Source organism: Macaca thibetana, chromosome 14 (genome assembly GCF_024542745.1).
Source record: "Macaca thibetana thibetana isolate TM-01 chromosome 14, ASM2454274v1, whole genome shotgun sequence".
NCBI lineage: Eukaryota > Metazoa > Chordata > Mammalia > Primates > Cercopithecidae > Macaca > Macaca thibetana.
The window spans coordinates 29,834,999-29,858,000 of NC_065591.1; the positions used below are offsets into that span (position 1 = coordinate 29,834,999).

At 42.9% G+C, this 23,002-nt stretch overlaps 1 protein-coding gene across 1 annotated transcript in view; it reads left to right on the forward strand.

Annotated features, from left to right (window-relative positions):
• Window positions 1–427: 427 nt before the first annotated feature.
• SLC1A2 (solute carrier family 1 member 2) overlaps window positions 428–23,002 on the forward strand; it is a 171,981-nt gene continuing 149,406 nt past the window's right edge. Inside the window, exon 1 of the mRNA XM_050758753.1 lies at window positions 428–515. Coding sequence (XP_050614710.1) covers window positions 499–515 — 17 coding nt within the window. The 5' untranslated portion in view covers window positions 428–498. The remainder of the gene's footprint in view (window positions 516–23,002) is intronic.

Consider the following 23,002-nt stretch of genomic DNA (forward strand, 5'->3'; position numbering starts at 1 on the left):
CTTGCAATCCCTCCCCGGCCGGCGCCGAGCCAGGGCGCAGCGGCCTCCACCGCCTCCCCCGGCGCGCACACACCCGCACACGCGCACGCACGCTCACCGTCCTCTGCCACCACTCTCTGCTCCCGCCACTCGCCGCACCCGCGAGCCCCGCAGCAAAGCACAGGTGGCAGCGGCTGCAGGGCGCATCTCCGGCGTGCGCCCTCCTGCAGCCCTGGGTGCATCGCTCTCTTAGGGAAGCCACCCTCGGAGCCCCCGGAGCTCACGCCAAGCGCCATCCCCGCGGGCGGAGGGGAGCGCGGGTCGCGCGCCGTGGAGAGCCGGGACGCGGATTAGCGCCCGCAGGAGCCTCCTGCGCCCGTTGAGGCGCTAAAGGGCTTACCCCGGAGGCGGGTGAAAGGGCAGGCAGAGGCTCCTCTTAAATACCGCTCCCGGCACCCGCTCTCTCCCTCGCCCACAGCTGCCGGATAGTGCTGAAGAGGAGGGGGCGTTCCCCAGACCATGGCATCCACGGAAGGGTGAGGGGATTTTTAGCTGTACCCGCGGGAAAGCGGGGTCGCGCGCGGGATGGTGGTGCCCCTATCCAGGATGGGGACAGAGAGGCGTCGGCGGCGGGCCTGGGAGATGGTGGCGGAGCAGTGGCTTGGCTGGGGATGCGATGGTGCGGAGGGGATTGATTTTCTTTCCTGGAGATTGCTGCTTAATCCTTTGAAAATGAGAGAGGCGGAGGGTTGTTGTATTTTGATTAAAAGGGTAAGGTGCGCTGGGGGCTTGAGAGTGTGAGGAAGAAATCCTCCTGAGGTTACTTTTGAGATTTCAAAACAATAGGGGATTGGGCACAGTGTGAGCAGACACCGGGGTAGCAGCGCCTGGAGCGCGGCGCCGCAGGCCCGACGCGGGCTTGCAGGTGGGACCGGCCCGGAATGAATGAGCCAAGACCGGGCCTTGGGGCGGGGCAAGGACCAGCGCGCCTGGCCTTGAACGCCAGGTTTGCAGAGTCGCCGTGGAAATGCTGGGCCCACTCCGATCGCTCCTTGTCCCTGGAAGGCGGAATCTCCCTGGCTAGCTCTAAGGAAGGCTGGAAGAGATTTGGGTGCTTCCCGGGAGGAGGCGGGAAAACGTGTGGTCTGGGACAAGGGCAGGAGTCGCCAGACTCCAGCGGACGGGGATAGCACTGGCTTCCCTATTCAGCCCGTGGGTCTGGAGTCGTGTCCTGCCTCCCCGAGACTGCAGTTGGCATGGGGAAAGCTCCCTCACAGTGATAATTAAAGACTTCTGTCTTTAGCAAGAGACAGAAGGGGCTGCAGGGGGCAAAAGGATTCTTTGAATACTCACACATCAAAGAAAAGGTCCACAAACAGAATCCTTGGACCAGTATCTCTCAGAAAACTTTTTGGGCTTGATAGAACCTGAGTGGCAATGAAAAGACTGGGCAGCTCAGCCCTTTGGTTAATTCCCAAAATTGCACTTACTCACTTGCAAGCGATCACAGGATCCATGTTATGTGAAAAGCAAATATCAGGGACTTCTCTGGGCTCAAGTGGTGGTGTTGGCATTTTCCAGTTTCTCCTAAGACATTTTACCAACTCCGCAGGCTTGTTTTAGGGGAATGGATCTCTAAGCAGGCGTGAATAGCTGGTATCCAAAGCCAGATCTCTAGACTGCAATCTCCAATAGAAGGAAAATATTTCTAAAACTGTCTCTCTGTGTGCAGGAGAAGGAATTCCTTCCTTTTCTGTCCCCCAGAGTCCTTCCAAACGCATCTGGCATCTTGTCATTGCATGAAATTTTGTCTCTCCCTTTGCCCTAACCATTCTGCAGTTTGGACTTTTTTGATTATTATTTCTCCAAAAAGATGTTTCAGGAAGACATCTGTGTACAAGGAGGGTGGTACCTTGTGCTAAAAAAAGATCTCTAGAAATAGATAGTAGGAGCCCATATTGATCAAGATCAGTGCCTTCCCATGTTTAATTAAAAAGGCTTTTATATGAGAAAAGATATGAAAGCATTTCTGGTTGCCTTCAGGGACCTTCTAGACTTATCCTTGCTTGTAAAGGCTAGGGTGGAAAACATCTGTGAAAAAGATGGATGATATTAGTTTTCCAAATCCTGCATCCAGCTTACTCCCTATTTTGATGGCCAGATAGAGGAGAAGTTATGACAACAACCCCAAAGTGAGTATGTTTATTTCACCTTTGTCCTAAATGAAAGCTGTCAAATGATGTGACATTCAATATAGAGCCAAAGTGATTTTCAGCATTTTAGAAAGATTCCCATCCAATTAATCCCATCCTTCTGCACCGGCTATGGTTAAGAAAAGAGTCATCAGAGGAATTTATATTTAAGAGATGAAAGAATTGAAAAAAACTTGAATGGCTGGGAAACAAATATAAGATCTATGATCCGTTATTATTTAACAGCAGTAACTGATGAGCAGGTGACATTCTCAGAGGCCCTGGTCTTTCCTTTCTTCTTCTCTTCTTTTATTCCAGGAGCATTTACTGAGCACTTGTTGGGTGGAACTCACATGTGAGGAACTCTGAGTTGGGGGGATACAGAAACAGTCTGGGATCTGCCTTTTAGAAGTCTAGCTCCATCCAGTCAAGGATTTTTATTAGTAAATTGTTCACGTGGATTCATGAGATCTCTTGCCCCTTCTAACATCTTTGATTAATGTGCCTTGTAAAGAAAAATTTACTAAGACTCCTCAGGCTATCTCCTTTGTTGGCTTTTGCCATTTAACAATATTGAAATTGTTTCCTTGAAACACATTACTGAGAAGGAAGCAAAAATAGCAATATTGTTATATGCTTTCAATTTATATGTTTTCAGTTCAACTCTGTTTGATCCAGAATGTTTGGGGAATAGGGTAATATGGGAAACTGACCATTCTGGTTCACATTTATTTGGTGATGTCATTAACAGCAGCAGAACGTGTTAATTACCAATTTCTAAAGAATTATTAGAAGCAATAATGACATCTTATGTTTGTTTAACACTTCACTTTCAAAGCTCATTCGTGTACCTCATCACATTTGGTTCTTCCAGTAACTCTGTGAAGTAGGCAGTCCAACAAAAATAGACTTTAAGGATAAAATTATACATAGAGAATATAATACCATCTTTCCAGAAAGATTCCAATACTTGGAAAAGCTTTGGGGTTATCATCTGAAAATGATGTGTGCTGGGCATGGCTGGTGCAGATTACTGGCTTTCTCTCAAACTTTTGGCATACCTATCCTGCAAATTGCCTTTTAGGATATTCTTTGTAACCTGTGCATTGGTCTTTGCCTGTGCAGAGCGTATGCCACCACAGTCTGGTTTTCTGAGAGCTTTGATTATTTGGAATTGAGATTATTAGCATCCGGTTTCTATAAAAATCAATAGTGGACACTTTGGTAGTTCCCAGGTTCTGAGAGATATTTTCCTGCAAAGCAAGGTCGAATTTAATAGTTGAGCATTCTTTCTTTCTGAGTTCCCTGTCATGGCTAGAATTATGGAGATGGCTTTTAGGTCCCTGACCCAAATTGGAAAGAGATTATAAGTAGTTGGTGGCAGCCAGGCTAGTGTCCATTACAGACTGGGTCACAGTGGAGTGCCCAGATGCTGAAGAGGCAGGCATTTTAGAAATATCTTCTTGGAGGTGGGGGGTGGCTAGGTCACTCTGTATGTCAGAGACCCAAGGCAATCTGTCTTCTGATCAGCTCCCGTGAGCCGAGGGGTCAGGGCGAAAGCCAGCCATGAGGGCCTGTGCTTCAGTTTGACTTAAAGAGCCAGGGAAACAGAAATCTGCTGACAGTGGAAAAACCCTGGCAAGGGAGACCCCTTGAATTTATTATTTCAAGCAAATAAAAGCAAACCATAACCATTGTCCTCTTGCTTTTCCCCTTGGGAATGAATCTGAGGTCAGCAGGAGGAAGAGCCCACAGAGTGGACTTATTGGCAAATGAGTGAAAGATATGGGGCTTATGTGGTCTAGAGGGGTTTGCAGGTTGCATGCCTCAGGCTTGGCTGGAATTTTCTTTTCTCATTTTCAATAATATAGAAATCAGCCTCCTTGGGGAAAATAGATATTAGGAGAGCTATGAGAAAACCATTTCATGTTTATTAAGACAGTCGCTTGTGAGTAATTGAAAGCTTAATTCTCAGGAAATAATTTCTAAATCCAGATGAAACTTGTGAGGCGGAAACTCCATGTTATTAAAAACCAAAAGACAAATCTGTTCATCAGTATCAATGGCCACTTCTTTTCCTCTTCCATGCAACACAGTTAGGTGTTTTGTGTCTCCTTTGGCTTTGGCTTTAAAGGATGTGTCAGACAAGGAAAAGTCCTTAAGCAATGATGTTTCAGCTGCAAAAAATGAGCAATATATTTAACAGCTAAGTGTGAGATTTCTGGGTCAGTGTGCCATAAATCCTACAGTTCCAGAATTGCAAAGCTTTTTCATAATTTGAAGCTCAACACAGAGTGATTTCAATGTAAATCCTCCCCTCCCTGCCCTCCTCCATGGCTGTGTCACACAATGCCCTGATGTCTGGTTTCCCCCCTTTTAAAGGCAAACCGAATTGTTTCTCATATTGAATTTTTCCCCCATTGGACTGGCTTGCCTCTTGGCATGAGCTGAAACTATTCTTCATTTCAATCATCTACTACAATTATTTTAATCTACTAACACACTGATAGTATTAAATCTTCTAGCAATAGTAAGCAGAAGCATTATTCTGAAGATAAAATTTTAGTTTTGCTTGCATTTAAAGAACTTGTCTTCGCAGTCTGAAGAAACATCTAACAAACAAACGCCAGACACTGCCTTGCTTGCAGCTTTTGATTTCATGCCCTTAACAGCTTGTTGGGGGCCAAGCAGGATGCTGCATAGAAAGGGTTTTAGAATCCAGATTATGGCAAATCTCTTTATTTACCGTGATCGTGAGCTCGCTCTCTCCTCCCTCTGCCCGCCCCTCACCCCGCAACTCTCCAAGTGCCAACTCCTTGGAATGAATTAATTAAAGGAATGTTTAAAAATATCTCATTGCTCCATCTCCACGTGCTCCATCATTGACTGGAGGCAGATGGGCCACATATTTGTCGGTAGAATAGAAAAGGACTAGCATCTCGTTATAAATCTGTCTGGTTGTCTTTAAATGATGTCAGAAAAGACAATGGGCCCGCAGTATTAAAGGAGAATGAAAGGAAGATCTTTAAAATTTTAAAAAGAAGACCTCATTTTCTTAATGCTTTGGTTTTTCTTTTAAAAAGTGTTGTTTCTCAATGATGTTGGTATTTATTTATTTTTCATTCATGTATTTAATGTCTCACTTGGATAAGCAGATATGACCACTGTTTGTGGAACTGCCGTTTGGTGTTTTTGGCAATCTCGACAGTTGCTTTAGAGTATGGACTCACTGAGCAAGAACTGTCCTTTGAAAATGGAATGAAAAGAATGAACTCGATTTGGTGGCTGGACTTGATCTGTGTCAATCCTGGTCTCTAGGATAGATGACGGCAATGTTAAAGACCTTGAATGAAGTGTTTGGGGTCAAGGAGGGAGATGCTGTCCCCATGCCCCGTCTATATTAGAGGCGTCACTTATATCACTGAGAGTACTTTTTTCTCTTACGTTTGGTCAGGAGGGCCATCTGTCACTTGCTGTTTGTAATCTGGCACAGGACTTTCTGTCATGTGGTTCTGCCATCCCAAGTTCCCAGCCACTGTGCTGTCAGGATCACAGAGCTGGTGATGAACTTGGAAGTGAGGCTGAGACCTGTCTGCCTCCTGCTTTGCCTGTTTCCCAGCACTGGATGTGAGGTACTGGGTGCCTGTGGACTGTATGTGGCCCATGGGTATATTCTTTTAGGCTCACAGAGGATTTTGAACATGTTTTAATTGTTCACCTATACTTAAAAATGTTTTACCTTAAAAAAAAAACTCCCAATTCTGGCTTCTCTTAAAAATTGGGAGATCTGATGACAAACAACCTTTCCTTTTATCTTGGTACCATTTATTGAGTGATTATATCCCAGTATGGCTTTAAACACTTTAATGTGTATCAATGTATTTAATCCCCACAACAATATGATGCAGCAGGAGTGACTCTTAGCCTCATTTTACAGGTATAGAAACCGAGGCACAGAAAGAGTAGGTGAATTGCCCAATATTTTACAGTCAGTGAGTGACAAAGCTAGGCCTTCGACCCAAGCATCCTGGCTCTGGGATCCATGCCCGTAGTTACTAGGCCACACCTCTTAGCCAGCAGGGCAGGGGTTAACTGGGGTTGAGGAATGGCTGTCTCTTGAGATAGGGCATATACCTTTCAGGTTGCACACAGTCTGTTCTGGGACTGCTTTTCTCATGTTACCTGCTTGACCCCTTACCTCTCCAAGGAAGCTATCGAGAGACTGAAAGCATGCGTTCCATCCTCTTGGTATATACCATTGCCTAGTGGTTCTGGATTTGAAGAATTATTCAAAATCTCATTTCTAGTAAGGAAAGATCATTCAAGCTACCTTCCCCTCCCCCAACCCCCACCCAAGCACTGCTCGTTATTTTCTTTAACTTTGCTCCAGGTTGTACTTAATGGAGAGGTAATTATTTTGTGATTATTGGTTTGGTTGTCAGGAAGCCAATAGCACTGTCTAGTCTAGAGGCAGTGCTTTGAAAGAGCCCAGGGCATGACCACATGGGTTCCAACCTTTGGGATATTGAATTGAGCCTTGGGTATGTGCTTTGTAGTGGTAAATGTAGCCGAGCATATAGCAGCCCCTGGAATTTATTTTTTTCTTTTGCAGCCTTCAGGTGTGGCTGTTTAGGGTTGTGACTTAACTTACGCTTTTTCCTGAAACAGCTACTGGTCTTGTCTCTATATGAGTGGGGCTGATGTTTATTTCACAGCAGATGCAAACAGTGATGAGCTAGGGATGCCTTTTGAATTGAGGAAGAAATCTTCCAGAAGCAAATTTCTGTGTGTTTTAAAGAGTGGAACAGTTTGCTCATCACCCAACAGATGGCAGTAAATGTCAGCACTTGGTCCACACTGGTGGTGGTCTGACTCCCTTTGGAAGCCCTTCAATCCTTAGGGAATCCCAATTTCCATGGCATTTCATTCTCTTTTGATTATAAAAGCTTTCTCCACCAAGTATAGAATTTGGTAAGAGTGAGGCAATGACATATATCTACAGTGTTCAATATCACCATAAACAAATATAAATAGGATCAGCCAAGCTTATGTGGCTATATATACATGACTTCATTTCATCCTTGAAAATCCCCTAGGGAATATTATCTCATTTTAGAGACGAAAAAACTGAAACTTAGAGAAGTTTTGATTTTATGCTGTTACTGAGTTTTTTTTTTTTGTCATCTAATTGTACTGTGTTTTGTATTATCCATATTTTTCAATAAATCCACATTTCCTTAAAATTTCATGGATCCTTCTTTTGCTTTTTTTTTATTTTTATTTTTTGTTCCAGTGGGTGTCTTCAATAATTTCATTCAAAAAAAGCAAGATAGCCAGGTGCCTCTGAAGAAAAAATAATGTAAGAATCTTAAATTCTTAAAGAATCTTAAAGAATTTAAGAGGCACTGCCTTAAGAAGGACAACAATTGTTACAGAAAGAAGTCATTCTTTGAGTGGAGATGTAACATTCAAAAGAAAGTGTCACCATAAAAACGTGAGAATAAGTTTAGGTAATTCAAAATGATTGTCGGACCTATTTGTAGATGTCAAACAAGAGAATTTTAAATGGAAGAAGGAGTAGTACACGAAGGGAGATAGGTAGAAGAAAACAGATAAAGGAAGAAAATCATTCTTCTCTCTTAGATATCATGGAAAGCTAACTGCTGAAGATTGTGTTTAATCTCAATCTTTACTTAAAAGGACAGTTGGGCTGGGCGTAGTGGTGTGCACCTGTAGTCCTAGCTATTTAGGAGGCTGAGGCGAGAGGATCTCTTGAGGCTGGGAGTTGGGGGCTGCAGTGAGCTAACTATCACAATGCCTGTGAATAACCACTACACTCCAACCTGGGCAACATAGCAAGACCCTGTCTCTAAAAAAATTAATTAAGAAAGAACAGTTGAAATTGGATAGATTTCTTAGGAAAGTGGATGGACATCAACATGAACAAAACCCAATTAGACAAACTTGTTCAAGAGTGAAATGGATGGTTATTAACCAACAACACACATCTCAGATATTCAAAAGTGGCTGATGGTACCTGGGGGATTGGTTCAGCTATCATTTTTTCTATTTATATGTAACATATGGTCTAGAAAAAGTGTAAAGAATAAATATTGGACTAATGTCTAAGAATAGAGAGTAATGGAATTATAGACTGAATCTATTTTCCCAGTATTTTTATGGAACTCAATCCCATCAATCAGCAGATATTTATAAAATCATCATAGAATCTTAGCATTTGAAGGATCATTGATTTTTAGATCATAATTAATTGCTAACATTTCAAATGGAGAACTCATTATCTATTAGTCTGAGAGCATTGAACTTTAGATTCTTTTCACAGATATTGATACACTGGGGTTGAGGTGACATTGGTTGGTCCCAGGAAGCAAATTGTGAGATGGAGACTTGTGTGCGTGGAGTTTATTGGGAGGAGCTTTCAGCATAAATCCTCATGAAGGAATGAGGGAAACCAGGGTGGGCAGAGGGAGAGGTTGAAACAGTCGCACCAAAGCCTGCCCACCCACAAGGAGCTCTGGAACAGGGATGACCCTTCAGAATGATCCTGAATTGAGGAAAACAGTCGGGCCTTTCTACCCCTGCATTAACCAGCCATTGAATGGGGCTGTGCTGGAACAGGGGACAGGGTTGGGGTTGGGGGGAATATAGTTAAGAGCTGTCACTTATCAACATGCCGAGCAGCTGGGCAAATGAATCGTTCAGTCCTGAACGTGGGGGGATAGGGATCTGGGTAGCATGTCACAGCATCCACCACTGTTTCTAAATTCAAATGTTTGAAAGATAATAAAATAATGAGTCTGGTTGCTTGTGATCAGAATATTCAGGCATCCACAAAGCTATCATCTGTAATAAAATGCTATACCTTGCGGGTCAAATGATACAAAATTTCAGGTAGTCAGGAGGAATAACGTCAAGTGGTCTATTGTTCAGCATGGTGACTAGAGTTGACAGCAATGGATTGTGTACTTGAAAATTGGGAGAACAGTAGATTTTCAGTGTTCTCACCACCAAAAAATGATAAGTATGTAAAGTAATGGATACATTAATTAGCTTGATTTATTTTATTCCACAGTGTACGTGTATATCAAAGCATCATGTTGTATACCATAAATACATACAACTTTTATTTGTTAGAAATAAATAAGTAAATAAATAAAGCTGTATCTTAAAAAATAAAAATCTTAAATATCACAAAATGGCATAAAGTAAAAAAGTAAAAGACTATCTCCTGCCCCAATCCTGTTCTCCAGAAAGAGTCATTTTTTTTGTCTGCCCTTTAAGACAGGGAAAGTGGATTCTGATGGGCAGGCTGGGGAGAATTCAAGGTCATCATCTTCCTCAGGTTTCTTTTTTTTTTTTTTTTTTTTGAGACAGAGTCTTGCTCTGTCACCCAGGCTGGAGTGCAGTGGCATGATCTCTGCTCACTGCAGCTTCCACTTCCTGGGTTCCAGTGATTCTTCTGCCTCAGCCTCTTGAGTAGCTGAGTTTACAGGTAGACGCCACGATGCCTGGCTAATTTTTGTATTTTTAGTAGAGATGGGATTCCACCATGTTGGCCGGGCTGGTCTTGAACTCCTGACTTTAGGTGATCCTCCCGCCTAGGCCTCCCAAAGTGCTGAGATTATAGGCGTGAACCACCATGCCTATCCATCTTCCTCAGTTTTAGCTGTGTCTCACATAGTCACCAAGTACGTATGACAGAAGGCCTTCTCTTCGTTCCAGTCCTTCCAAGGGTGCCACGTCCAATGGAAAGATGGTTATCTGAAAGTCCTGCTTTAGAGAGAGAAATTAGTTATATTAATCTAATTTCTATCTAGAGTGGTGAGTATAATGGAAGGGGTGAGAAGGAATAATAAATAAATATATTGGGAACAAGAGTGTAGCTGTTATTGATATTTTCAGTGTTGACAGCAGCCATTTTCACACTCCTGCAAGAGTTATTTCCCATGGAGTCCTTACCTGGAGAAAAGTGAACAATGAATTAGATAAATCCTTTCTGGAATATCCACTGCATTGTTCTGTTGATTCAAGAAGTCAGGTATTCTGTCAACTTCAAGCCAAAGGTACGTATATGTTGACATATCTCTGTTCTATTCCACTGGCAAATATGTTCAGAGGTGAAAGAACACTTTTGTTCACACAACCCAAGGCCTTGCAAATTGTATCTTCGTGAGTGTTTTCCCTTATTTTCTTGCATCTGTTGACTCTGCTTTCTGAGACCAAGACATTGATTATCATTGTGTTTGTGTTTTTACCAGCACAACAAATTAATTCCAGTGACTCAATTGTAGAGCAATAGAAGGTAGAGCAAGCCAACCAAATCTCACTGGCAATTGCCTTTCTTTTCTTTCCTTACCTGTTTTTAATAGTTACAAGTCTGTTATTTACCATGGCAGATCGATATTGTGCATATTTCCAGTTTATGGGTAAAGATGTCACTGATTACATTCAATCTACATTTAAGAAATACATTTTTGCACATAGAATGTAACAGCCAAATAAAAGGGTATGAATGATTCACTATTCACTGTCAAAGAAATTATTTTTAACAAAAACTTTTAACCTTTTGTCCTCTGGGCCAGTGGCTCCTTTCCCATAACACAAAAACATGACTTTATTAACAATAAAAACAAAACCCTTAAATCCTTAAATATACCTGACATACGTGAAACTGGGAACAAAAAGAGGTTTAATTAAACTTACAGTTCCACATGGCTGAGGAGGCCTCCGATTCATGGCAAGAGGTGAAAGGCATTTCTTACATGGCAGCACCAAGAAAAAAATGAGGAAGAAGCAAAAGTGGGAACCCGTGATAAACCCATCAGATCTCATGAGACTTATTCACTATCACGAGAACAGCACAGGAAAGACGAGCCCCCATGATTCAATTGCCTCCCTCCCACAACACATGGGAATTCTGGGAGATACAATTCAAGTTGAGATTTGGATAGGGACAGAGCCAAACCATATCAAGGGGAATGAGGCACTGAGACCAGTTAGAAGATGGCAGCAATAATTTAGGTGGGAGATTATGACCTAAATTAAGGCATAGAAATGAACATAGGTTACCAGATTCCAAGGATATTTAGAAGGACTTGGTGACCAAGTGCAGGTGGAAGGGCTTAAAGCCATCTCTCAGCCTTCTAGATTAAGCAAATGGGGGTGAGGTAAGTGCAGAAAAGGAATTCAGGAGAGAAATTAAATTTGAAGAAGACAGTGAATTTGGTTCAGCATACTGGCTTAGCATTTGTGGCAAATGGGATATCAGTAGAGATGCTCACTGGGCAGTTAGAGTCACGAGAAGCCAGGAACTTTATGGAGTGCTATTTGTATTACAGATGTAAGGGAGCTCACCTGCACAGAGCATGAAGTTAGAGAAAAGAATTGGGCTGACAGAAGAATCCTGGGAAGCTCTAGTATCTGAGGATGGGCAGAGGGAGGTGATTCACAGGGTGCAGGGTGCTGAGAAGTAAGGAGGGGAGTCAGGAGTGAGCAGGTGACTTGAAGTGGCCGACAGTGCCGCATGCTATGGCGAGGTCAAATCCTGGGACTGAAAAGTGGTCATTGGATTAGTCAATTTCAAGGCGATCATTGGCCTTTGCCAGAGCTGGGTCAGCAAAGTGATGGCAGCTGCTGCTATGTTGGCATGGGTTGAGAACGGGTGGAGAGAAAATGAATACAAATTATTTTTTTCCATAAATGGTAGTAAGAGGTAGATGGTACTAGGAAAGCAGGTAAGGCGAGAGCAGGATTATATGTTGGGTTGTTTTAGTTTTAGGCTGGGTGTGCTATAAGCCTGTTCATCTGCTAAGGGAAAGGCTTGATTAATGAAGATGAGGTCTTGAATTCTCTGTGGAAGATACTGATGAAGGAAAGAGTTAGAACCTGAGGCTAATTCATTGCTCGCTTTGGGGGGTTCCTGCAGGAAGAGCAGGGTGCCTCTGTGAGACTGATCCCACAGTATAGGGGAGCACAGCCCAGAAGGGACAGTGAGGAAATGGCTGCCTGCCTAGACGGTCAAGTCCACATGGTCAACCCTGGTCATCCATAGAGTGACAGATGGGGCAGCCAGCTTGTCCTTACTTCTATAGCCTCATTAGTCAGCCAGCTAGAGTTGGATATATTTTAGTAGTGCTTGCTTTTTTTTTTTTAATTTACCTTTTTAATCCTTTCTAAGTCTCCCTAGTTGGAATTCTTCTCTTTCCTCCCTTAACCCTTCATCATCTATGCTCTTGCATAGTTTGTAAAAATTTTCTTGCACCCAGTTTTAATCCCAATCTTCTCTTGGGCTCTGCATTCCCTTTGAATCACTTCCTGAGTATTTATATAGCACATGTATCCTGATAACTCCCAAATGTATGTTTCTATTTCAGACCTTTTCCCAGGTTCTGGATTCATATATCCTACAACCTAACTGATGTCTCCATTTGTGCAATGCATAGATGTCTGGAAATTATCATAGTACAATGGAACTCTTGATTTTTTTTTCCCGTACAAACTCATCTGTACCCACTCCCAAGTTTCCCCATCTCAGTAAATTCTATCTGTTTAGAGATTCAAAGACAGAAAGGTTGGTATTATCCCTGACTTTTTTTTCTTCCTTCAGCCTCAACCTACAAGCTTACTCATTTCTACCTCAGTTCCTCAGATATCCCATGGTCTTGTCCACATTTGCATTCTGTTTTCCAGAACCACTTTCTACCCTCCACCTACCGCCATTTCACAGATGACTGGCACCCTCTGATCCTGGAGCATGCTTTGGTCCTCAGTTTGAATGATGTTTCCCAGAAAGGCCTCCTCTTCCCATTCCACCCAAAATAGGTCTCTCTTTCCTAGTCCTACCTCATTCCCCCGTTTGCTTCCTTCGCTGCATCAGTTACAACTTTTACGTATTTTATTCATCTGTCTGTTTGTATCTACAAAGTAAGCACTTTGAGTACTACTTTATCATCACGTCCTCCTAGATCCTAATGCAATGCACTCAGTAAGCATTTGTTGGCTGAATTCTCATCCTTGTCAGCCTAGAGAAGGAGGGAAGGCTTCTCAGAAGAGATGATGTTTGAGTTGTGCCTCTTTCAGGGAGTCTGTCCTTATTACACTTTGTTCAGAGCTCTCTCATAGCAATTCATCATAACAGAGTGTGCTAAGTGTTTTCTCGTCTGCCTGTTCACTATCCTGGTATCTCTCTGAGGATCAGGGTTACATTAATTTCTTTGTGCCTCATCTTATTACCATTATCACTATGAATGTTAGTGTAATTGAATTGTCTGCCTTGCAAAAGAGATATGCAAGGGCATAGAGACGACAGAAGGGAACAGGTGTGGGAGGAAACAGATCCAAGGTTGAGAAAACATTTCCTTTTGCTTGTTGGGGCATGGTCATCTTGGTAAGGTTCTGGTGGTCAATTGAACATCCCTATTCCTGCCTACCAGTCAATAATTACCCTTTGCTAAGGGTTAATAGGGTTCAAGGAGGTTACAAGAATAATCAGTTGGGCAGCAGTTCATCTTGTGAAGCCAAAAATGTATTTGTCACAGTCAATCATGTCCCCATGCTACTGTCTGGGAAAATTACAAACTCCTGTATCTGCAGTTCTTTTAAAATGCAATGAAATTTCATCAGAAAAGAGTCTTTGAGCCCATCCTCTATCTTTCCCAAGATGCCTGCCTCCTCTCAGAATCATGTCTGTCTATTCCCTTCCCTTGTTCTTTGTAAAAGAAAACAAGGAGAAGCTAGAATGAATTTGATATTCAGATACAAAGAAGGGATTTCTTAAGTAAAAGCTGATTTTTCAATTGCATTAGTTAAAAAAAAAATACAGCACTTGAAAAATGATTTAGAAAAAGAAAAGTTACCACAAGCAGACAACATTGTTGTTAAATTGATCTTTTAACTATTAAAGAGACATTAGTATATTTAGTCAGTCTCAATAGAGTTCCCTTACTCTGGTTTTCTACGGGTCTAGAAATAATACCTTGTAGTTGGTATATGTGTTTTCCAGTAACCTAAATAAAAATGTTAGCTATTCTTATATTTCCTGAAATGGAGTTCTTTTCTGGAGTTTTCTGGTGACTGGACATGTTGGGGGATATTTATTGCATCCTGGTGGGATAAGAGAAGAAAAACTATGGCTGGCATCTTTCTTGACTCTGTGAGTCCTCACAGTGCCAGTCCTGTGATTGGATGAAAGATCAGTTTATAAAATCCCCTTCCTGAGCCCTATGGGAAAGTCTTCAGCTGAAGCTATCCTCATCATCCTTACGGAAAATCCTAGAATCCTCCTAGATTCAGAGCTAGGGCACTCAAACTGCTGTTTTTGAAGTGAAAGTAGAGTCAAAACCGCGATGCTGGGTTTTCTCTCGTCTACTCTGATAGGGAAGCCATTGTTAGTTGGGAGAACCAAGCATATACAGATTTCATTTTTACTTATTTGCTTTCTTTCTCCCTCTGAAGACACTCAATGGGGTTCAAGGCAAGTAAACTCCAGATCTCAACACAAAATTCACACGTGATTGTCCAGTGGTCAGACAGACCGGAACAATTTGTCCAGCAGGGAGCACTGTGGAGCCACACCTCTGAGTCATGGTGATTTTCCTGCTGCTTTGAAGCAAGAGCGAGAGGGCAAATTACCTCTTTCCCATGCCCCGCACCAGCTGTTGTCTTGGTTTCCAAGAAGGAAAGCCCAACCACTTTGTTTACATTCCAAGTGACCTGGAGTAACAACCGGGGACCAGCTCTCTGGAGGCCAAGGCTACACCTGGGACAACTGGCCGAGGTTGAAAGTGAGTTGACAGCAGTTGCCATTTACCAGCGGGTCCTGGGTCCTCGTCCTCATCCTTGTCTTTGTCCTCTTGGCTTCCCCTGGGAGTCATCAGCGGGGTTCGAACAAGATTTGCTGCTTCCGGAGCTTGGGTATGTTCAGCCTGGTTTTTTCTGGGTTATTGAAAAATGTTTTAAGGGGAATGGAGCAACCCTGGGTTAGAAGGGAGGCCTTTAAAGCAGGAAGCCTAGACACTCGAGGGATTGAGAAAACATTTGGAAAGGGTTGGAAAGGCCCCAAAATCAACAACACAAGAATGGAGGTGTGAAAACAGGTATTCATCTTTTCAGAATGACTTATCAGCCACCCCCAAGGTCTAGCTTTCAGCCCAATGGGAAGCAAGCAACACAATTAAAATAGGCATGAAAACGTTGTGTTTTGGGAAAGGGCACACTGCCTTAGGAGGCACCGGTGGAGGAGCGGAGATTGATCCACGTGTCCATATGTTTGCTTAGAGAGGACTTTCCCTCTTTGCCTTTGAGCTAAGCTGCCGAGGCAAGCCAGCACGAGGAAGATGTTGGTTCCCTTTTTTTCCTGGGAGCAGGAATATCAGGATTCTGTGTAGCTGAGGCGGCTGTGATGGAGCAGGGACTGATCCATGCTTCCATATGTTTGCTTAAAGGGGACTTTCCCCCGGCGTGGTGGCTCACGCCTGTAATCCCAGCACTTTGGGACGTCGAGGTGGGTGAATCATGAGGTCAGGAGTTCCAGACCAGCCTGGCGAACAGTTGAAACCCCGTCTCTACTAAAAATACAAAATTTATCCGGGCATGGTGGCGAGCACCTGTAGTCCTAGCTACTTGGGAGGTTGAGGCAGGAGAATCGCTTGAACCTGGGAGGCAGAGGTTGCAGTGAGCTGAAGTTGCACCACTGCACTCCAGCCTGGGCCACAGATTGAGACTCTGTCTCAAAAAAAAAAAAAAAAAAAAAAAAAAAAAAAAAAAAAGAGGACTTTCCCCCTTTGCTAAGCTGCTGAGCCAAGCCAGCAAGATGAAGATGTTCCCTTGTTTTTAGGGAGAAGGAAAATCAGGGTTCTGTCCAGCTGTGGCTCTAGTGTCTATTTAGGGGGCTTTTTAAATTAACCCTTGAGTTTCTCATGTCATAAGATCACAGGATATTTGTTGAATAAATAAATGCATGCAGCTGAAGAGCTCACTGGATGAGTTCTTTACCTCAAGAATTTCTGGTTTCTCCTTCAAGGCAATCTTAGATTATTTGGGTATAAACATAGGAACTCTGGGAAGCAGGACCTGCTTTATGGATATGCGACTTGGGCAGTCCATGGTTTAATGTTCTGCTCTTATCTTGAAATGTTTAATTTGAACAAGGGGTCTCAAGATTTCATTTTGCACAAATTACGTGCAGACCCACACATTATGTAGCCAGTCCTACAGGGAAGCCACATGTGTGCAGGCTCGTATGAAATCCTCTTACCAGTGACAGTGAACATGGTAAAGATGACAGATGACCTTGAGACAGTCTGGCAGTGCACTGAAATATTCTCATAAGGAGATACTTTCATAAAACAACTTCTGAGCCAGTGTTGCACAGCAGTTAAAAAGAAGTGTTTTATACTCAGAAAGACCTAGGCAACCATTCCTGTTCCACCACTCACTAGTTGTGTGACTTTGGAGAAGTTAATTAGCCTCTTTGAGACTCAGTTTCTTTGTCTGTTAAATAAGGACATTATCACCCACCTGATAGAGTTTTGCAATGGATGAAGGCAGGATGTGTGTGAAGCACTCGGCATTAGTGCCTGGGACCTGGAAGATACCCATAATGGTGATTGTCATTGTTCTTCTTGGAATAACATTACTGTGTTACTTTTAGTCTGTTGAACTTAGATGGGGTTATCCCTCAGTCTCTTGATTTTGCACATTAGGCTGCTAACATTTGCTGCATACCCACAGGTATGTTTGCTAATTCTTTTCCACAGAGCCACAGGTGATAAGATTAGAAAGTAGACCCTGGGCTTCTTTGATCATTTGAGTGCCGTGTTTGCACTAGTGAAGGGTTGTTTGAAGCTTTTTCTCTTATGTGCATTTAATCCATAACTGTTTTTACTCACAACACTTCTGACTCCAAATGCATGGTGTCTTTCCCGAAACCAGGCAAGTGTCCTACAAGTCAATTTAATTCTGATGCTATCCACCTGGACTATGGATAACCCATAGATTGAGGGCTCAGTCCTATGAGGCTGCCTTCGCTTCAGATGTCAATCACAAGTCCCAGGTTGTCACTGGTACTTCTGACTGACAGGCTGTAATTTCAGGGGATTTGCACAACACCCTCCTCAAGTTCAATAATTCCCTAGAACAGCTTACAGAACACAGGGAAACATTTTACTGATATTTACCAGTTTATTATAAAGGATACAACTCAAAACAGCCAAGTGAAAGAGATGCATAGGGCAAGGTATCGAGGAAGGGCTTGGAGCTCCCATGCCTCTCTGGGTGGGCCACCCTCCCAGCACCTGGATGTGTTCACCAACCTGAAGTTTCTCAGACCCCACTGTTCAGGGGTTTTTATGGAGCATTCATTATGTAGGTATGATTCATCATTGACCATTGGTGATTAACACATCCTCCAGCCCCTCTTCCCTCCCTGGAGGTTGGTGGGTGGCACTGAAAGTTCTAATTCTTAGTCTGGTGAGCAGTCCCCATCCTGAAGCTATCTAGGGGCCCCCAGCCACTGGTCATCTCATTTGCATACAAAAGTCACTCAAAGAGTTTAGCTATGTGCCAGGATCTTGGGACAAAGACCAAATATTTATTTTTTACTGTATCACAGCCCTATAATATCAAAGTCTCCCCAAGCAAGGAGTGCCTGACTTTTCACTCATTCACTCATTCATTCATTCATTCATTCATTCACAAACTTTCTAAAAATATAACTGATTGTTTCAGGTGATGTTGGGTAGGGGGAAAGGAAGTAAAAGATGTTTCAAGCCTAGGACAGGCAGCCACTAGGCAGGGGCATCATAGAGGGCCCCGAGCCTTGGAAGGAGGGGATGGACTGGATGACTGTTGTTTCCTTTAACACTGAGGGTCTACCCCCACCAACATGGTGCTTTAAGGTTTCCAACACCTTAAAACATCTCAAAGGCCAAGATGAGTTTGACTGAGAAACCTGTGACAGAATGGTACAATTAGCAGGTGAGTAGGTACGTGGGTAAAGGTAATCCATGTGGTATAGAAAAAAAAATGCTCATCTCCAAAATAAAACATTAAAAAAGTGGTATGCAGCTAGGATGTGTTAACCAAAAATAAAATTCTAAGCTCCCCAAGCAATTGAATGGACCCCTTCTCTCAGCCAAGGGCATTCTAAAGCAAACCTGAAACACTAGTTTATGCCATCATGAGGATGGGTGGTTGAACATGCCTCGTTATACCCTCCTTCATTTGGAATTCAGGTACAGTTGACCAGCATTAACATTTAAACAGGAACCTTAAGACAGACAAAATAGACTCTTTGTAGCAATAAGATATCAACATGACAGATAACAGGCCCTGAAAGAAATCAAAGTATTTCACCCCCAAATATATATTTAACATATTCTGAAATGCCCTGCAAAAGCTGTCTCTTGTGGGGAAAATCTACCTTCTGTAGAGAATCCTGTTCCTTTTTCAGGTCTTTTTTTCTGATCCAGGAGAGAATTAACTAAGAGTCTGGCACATTTTTAAGCCTGATAAGAAACACTTATAGTCCATTCTCTCTGACAGCTGCTACCTATAGACTTAATCTGCATAATAAGGACCTTGGGCCCCACAACCCCTTATCTTAACCCAGACACTCCCTTCCGTTGATTCCAGGTCTTTAAATAAACTTTTTCAACCAATTACCAATCAGAAAATCCTTGAACCTACCTATCACACCGAAGCCTCACCTACCCACCTCCTTGCTTCCAGTTGTTCTGCCTTTTGGAACCGAAGCAATGTGCATCTTACACGTATTGATTGATGTTTTATGTCTCCCCAAAGTATATAAAATGTGTAAACAAACCAAGCCATAGCCGGACCCCCTTGGGCACATGTTCTCAGGATCTCCTGGGGTTGTGTCATGGACCATAGTCACTCATATTTGGCTCAGAACAGATCTTCTCAAATATTTTACACAGTTTGATACTTTTCACCAGCAAGCACTAAAAGACTTCTATTTGATTATTTTTTCAGGAGAATCAAGTAGTTAGACTTAAAAAAAATTATCTCTCTATAAATTTTCATGGGATTGATTTTTCATGGATATACCTATATGTGGCTGAAGTAAACCATATTAAGGCACCATTCTGTAAGGGTGGAGAGTTTATCCATAACTCTCCATGATTTCATCATAGATGAAATCCATACAAATTAGACACAAGCATGATCTTCAAAAACCCCACAATACTTATCTCACTAACCAGGAATAAATGTCTTTAACATTGGTATATTTTATTTCAGATGCATATACACATGTCAATACATTTCTTATAGTGGGAGCATAGCCTACAGATTTTTGCAACCTACGATTTTTACTTAGCAATGTGTTGTGAACATATCTTAATAAGTGAATCTATAAACTTTTTTAGTGGCTGTATATAGTTTTCATTTTTTGGAGTTACCATGACTTTTACAAACTATCTCCTATTGTTGGATATTTAGCTTGTTTCTAATTTTCACTGTTATAAATATCTTGCATGTACACCTATGCTGACCTGTCTCACTATTTCTTAGGGTAGGTTGCTGGAAGGGAAATCGCCAGGTCACATGGCACTCATACTCATTATTTTGACACATGCTGCCAATTAGCCAGTGTCTGCAAGGGCCGGAGATTCTCCAATGCAGGTGTCTTTTTGAGTCGCCCTCACCGCTGTGCCTCTTACTTGCAGCTGTGACATCGAAGCGCTCTGGGGGTGACTTTGAATTCTTCATCACATGGCAAAATCTTGAGCCAGGGTTAGGCTAAACAAAATCTTTCTTCTGTATTTGGTGAACTTTTTGTTCCTAGGTTGGCTCTTTGTATCTCCCTAACCTTCTCTGACATCCCACATCACCCTATGTTGAAATTGTCATTTAAAAAATGTAAATTGAAGCACATTCTCTGATTTTGTTATCTGTAATTGTGCAGAGTTCACATTGTATTTCTAAGAACTTTGCTTTCTTCTACTGAGTACTTTCTCTAAAATGGTGACTCCCGACTTTATTCAGGGCTGGTTCCTTCTTTTTGGCCCTGCAGATGGAAAGAGCTGAATATCCCCTCTATTTTGAGTAGGAATAGATGATCGAATACTCCACATACAAATGGAAAAGGCATCCTATATCCGCAGCCATCACCATTACCAGGTTTGATTCTCGTGTTCGTAACTATCTTAAGACCCACCCTTACCTCCTCCTCCTCCTAGCTCTACCTCCTGCTGTGGCTATCTAGATTTTGTATTTACATTCTATGGTGGGTCTTCATTTACATAACAAAGTGCGATGGAGAGCAGGAAATCTTTTAGATAAATCAATCAGGGAAAATCATACAAAATGGCTTCATTATCTGGGTAAGTCAAGCTCAAGATGTTTATAATTAGAGTACTTAACTATGCTTGCTTTAGTTTCCCATGAGCCTTAGGAGGCATTTGCAGGAGGCTAAGTGTTGGTGAAGACCAACTCTTGACTTCCTTAGGGATAAAGCGGGACTAAATTGGGAGGACAGCACGGTAGGGGCAAGATGAAGAGGAAGGAAGAGTAGGAAGGACATGTTAAAGGCATCTGTGGGTAGGCTTGCTTTTTCCAGGCTGATAGGAATAGATTGCAAGCCAAACATTTTTATTTTGTGAGTAACTTGCAGGGTGATGCAAATAAACTCCCTCAAATGAAGTGTCTCCTAGAATCCCTAATGACCCAGCCATAGGCAGCCTATGCAAGGTCTAGTGTATTATCCTTCCTTCCCATTCAGGAAGCTGCTGAAACACCCTCTGGTTATTCTCATGTGTTTCACAGCACCAGAGCTGAGCAAATGGAGTGGAGGCTAAGCCTCTTCACATTGCCTCTCTGACACAGTCGGGCAGCGGTACGACTTTCTATTCCTGGATAAACTGTGGACCCCAAATATGTATTTGAGCAGTCTTAACACGGTGTGGTGTTGCTGTAGGCTTAGTATCCTATGAATGGATCATTTCCTAGTAGTGCTTCAAGTTTGGGCTGTGTTTCCTTGATCAAACTCAGGCCATATGTATTTTTTTTCTTTCCAACTTTTATTTTAGGTTCGGGGGTTCATGTTCAGGTTTGTTACATGGATAAATTGCATGTCACAGGGGTTTGGTATACACGTTATTTCATCATGCAGTTAATAAGCATAGTACCTGATATGTAGTTTTGTGATATTCACCCTCCTCCCACCTTCCACCCTCGAGTAGACCCCAGTGTCTGTTGTTCTCTTCTTCATGTCCATATGTCCTCAATGTTTAGCTCCCTCTTATAAGGAAGAACATGTGGTGTTTGGTTTTCAGTTCCTGCCTAAAGTTGCTTAGGATAATGGCCTCCAGATGCATCCATGTTGCTGCAAAGGATATGATTTCATTCCTCTTTATGGCTGCATAGTATTCTGCGGTGTATATGTACCATATTTTCTTTGTCCACTTCACCATTGATGGGCACCTAGGTCAATTCCATGTCAGATCATACTTTTTTTCTATCCCCTTCAAAAGTGAAAGGGGCCAGTGCATGTGAAGTTTGGAAATGAAAGCCAAGTAGGCTTATATGTCTCGTGAGGGATAATATGGTTCTCTACTTGTCATCACTGTGAATGGACTCAGGATATTCCAGCCCCCTTGTTATCCTGAGGACCACAGTCAAAGCATGTTGAGAGACCCAGGTTTTAGCCCTGCTGTACTGCTGGCTGCTGGACCAGCAATCCTTCTGTCATATCTCACAATATGCTTTTTGAGTTTTAAAGACTGTGAGAAAGAAGAAAATGGAGTTCCCTCATGTCTTTGTTTGTGTTAGTGTCACACAATTCCATAAATTGGGTGGCTTAAAAATAACAGTTTATTTCTCATAGTTGTGGAGCCTGGTTAGTCTACGATCGAGGTGCTGGCAGATTCGGCGTCTAGTGAGGGCCCACTTCCTCATAGATGGTGCCTTCTCACTGTGTCCTGACCTGGTGGAAGGGGTGAGGGGTCTCTCTTGGGGCTCTTTTATAAGGGCTCTAATCCCATTAATGAGGGCTCCACCTGCCTGACCTAATCACCTCCCAAAAACTCACCTCCAAATATCATCACCATGGGAGTGAGGATTTCAACGTAAGAAGTTTGGAGGGACACAAACATTCAGTCCGTAGCAGCCCACCTAGCATTTAAGACGTGGCTCGGGTGTATTCAGAGCTTTGCTTCTTTCCACCCAATATGGAAGCTTTAGGAGACTTGCCTGCTGCCTGCTTTACCTGTGTTTGTCTCCTCCTCTTAGGCCTCTCCTTCCGGGTGCTGGCTCTGTTGGGGTCTTGGGGTCTCTCACCTTCTCCTGACTTTGTGCTGCTCCCTTGGACAGTCTTTAGTGGAGGGGTGAGGTGGGAAGAGCTACACTTCCCTTTGCTCTCCTGTCCCTTAATTCCCCAGAGTTTCACACATACAAGGACTTTATCAAAGATTAAAAAGAGAGCGAGAGAGAACCTTAAAAATAGCTATTCTCAGAAGTTAAGAGAAAAAACAAACAAACTCCTAAGCTTTTGACAGGAGGTCACCTGAGAGATTAGCTCTGTGTTGGTGCCTGGCTTGAGGTCCGTCCTCCTCAGAGTAAGTGCTCCTCTTTCAGTCCTCCACGGGGCAAACTCCCACTCCTGTTCACAGTGGATCCCCACTGCCCTCCCTACTCAGGGACAGCCCATTGTTGTTCATTGGGGGTTGTTCCTGAAGTCTGAGTTAATCACTATGGATAGCACTTCCAGGAGCACCAGTGGGAAGGACGCTGTCCTCGGGGGTCTCTGGGATCCTCTGAGCATTGACCCATGCTTAGCACACAGGGCATAC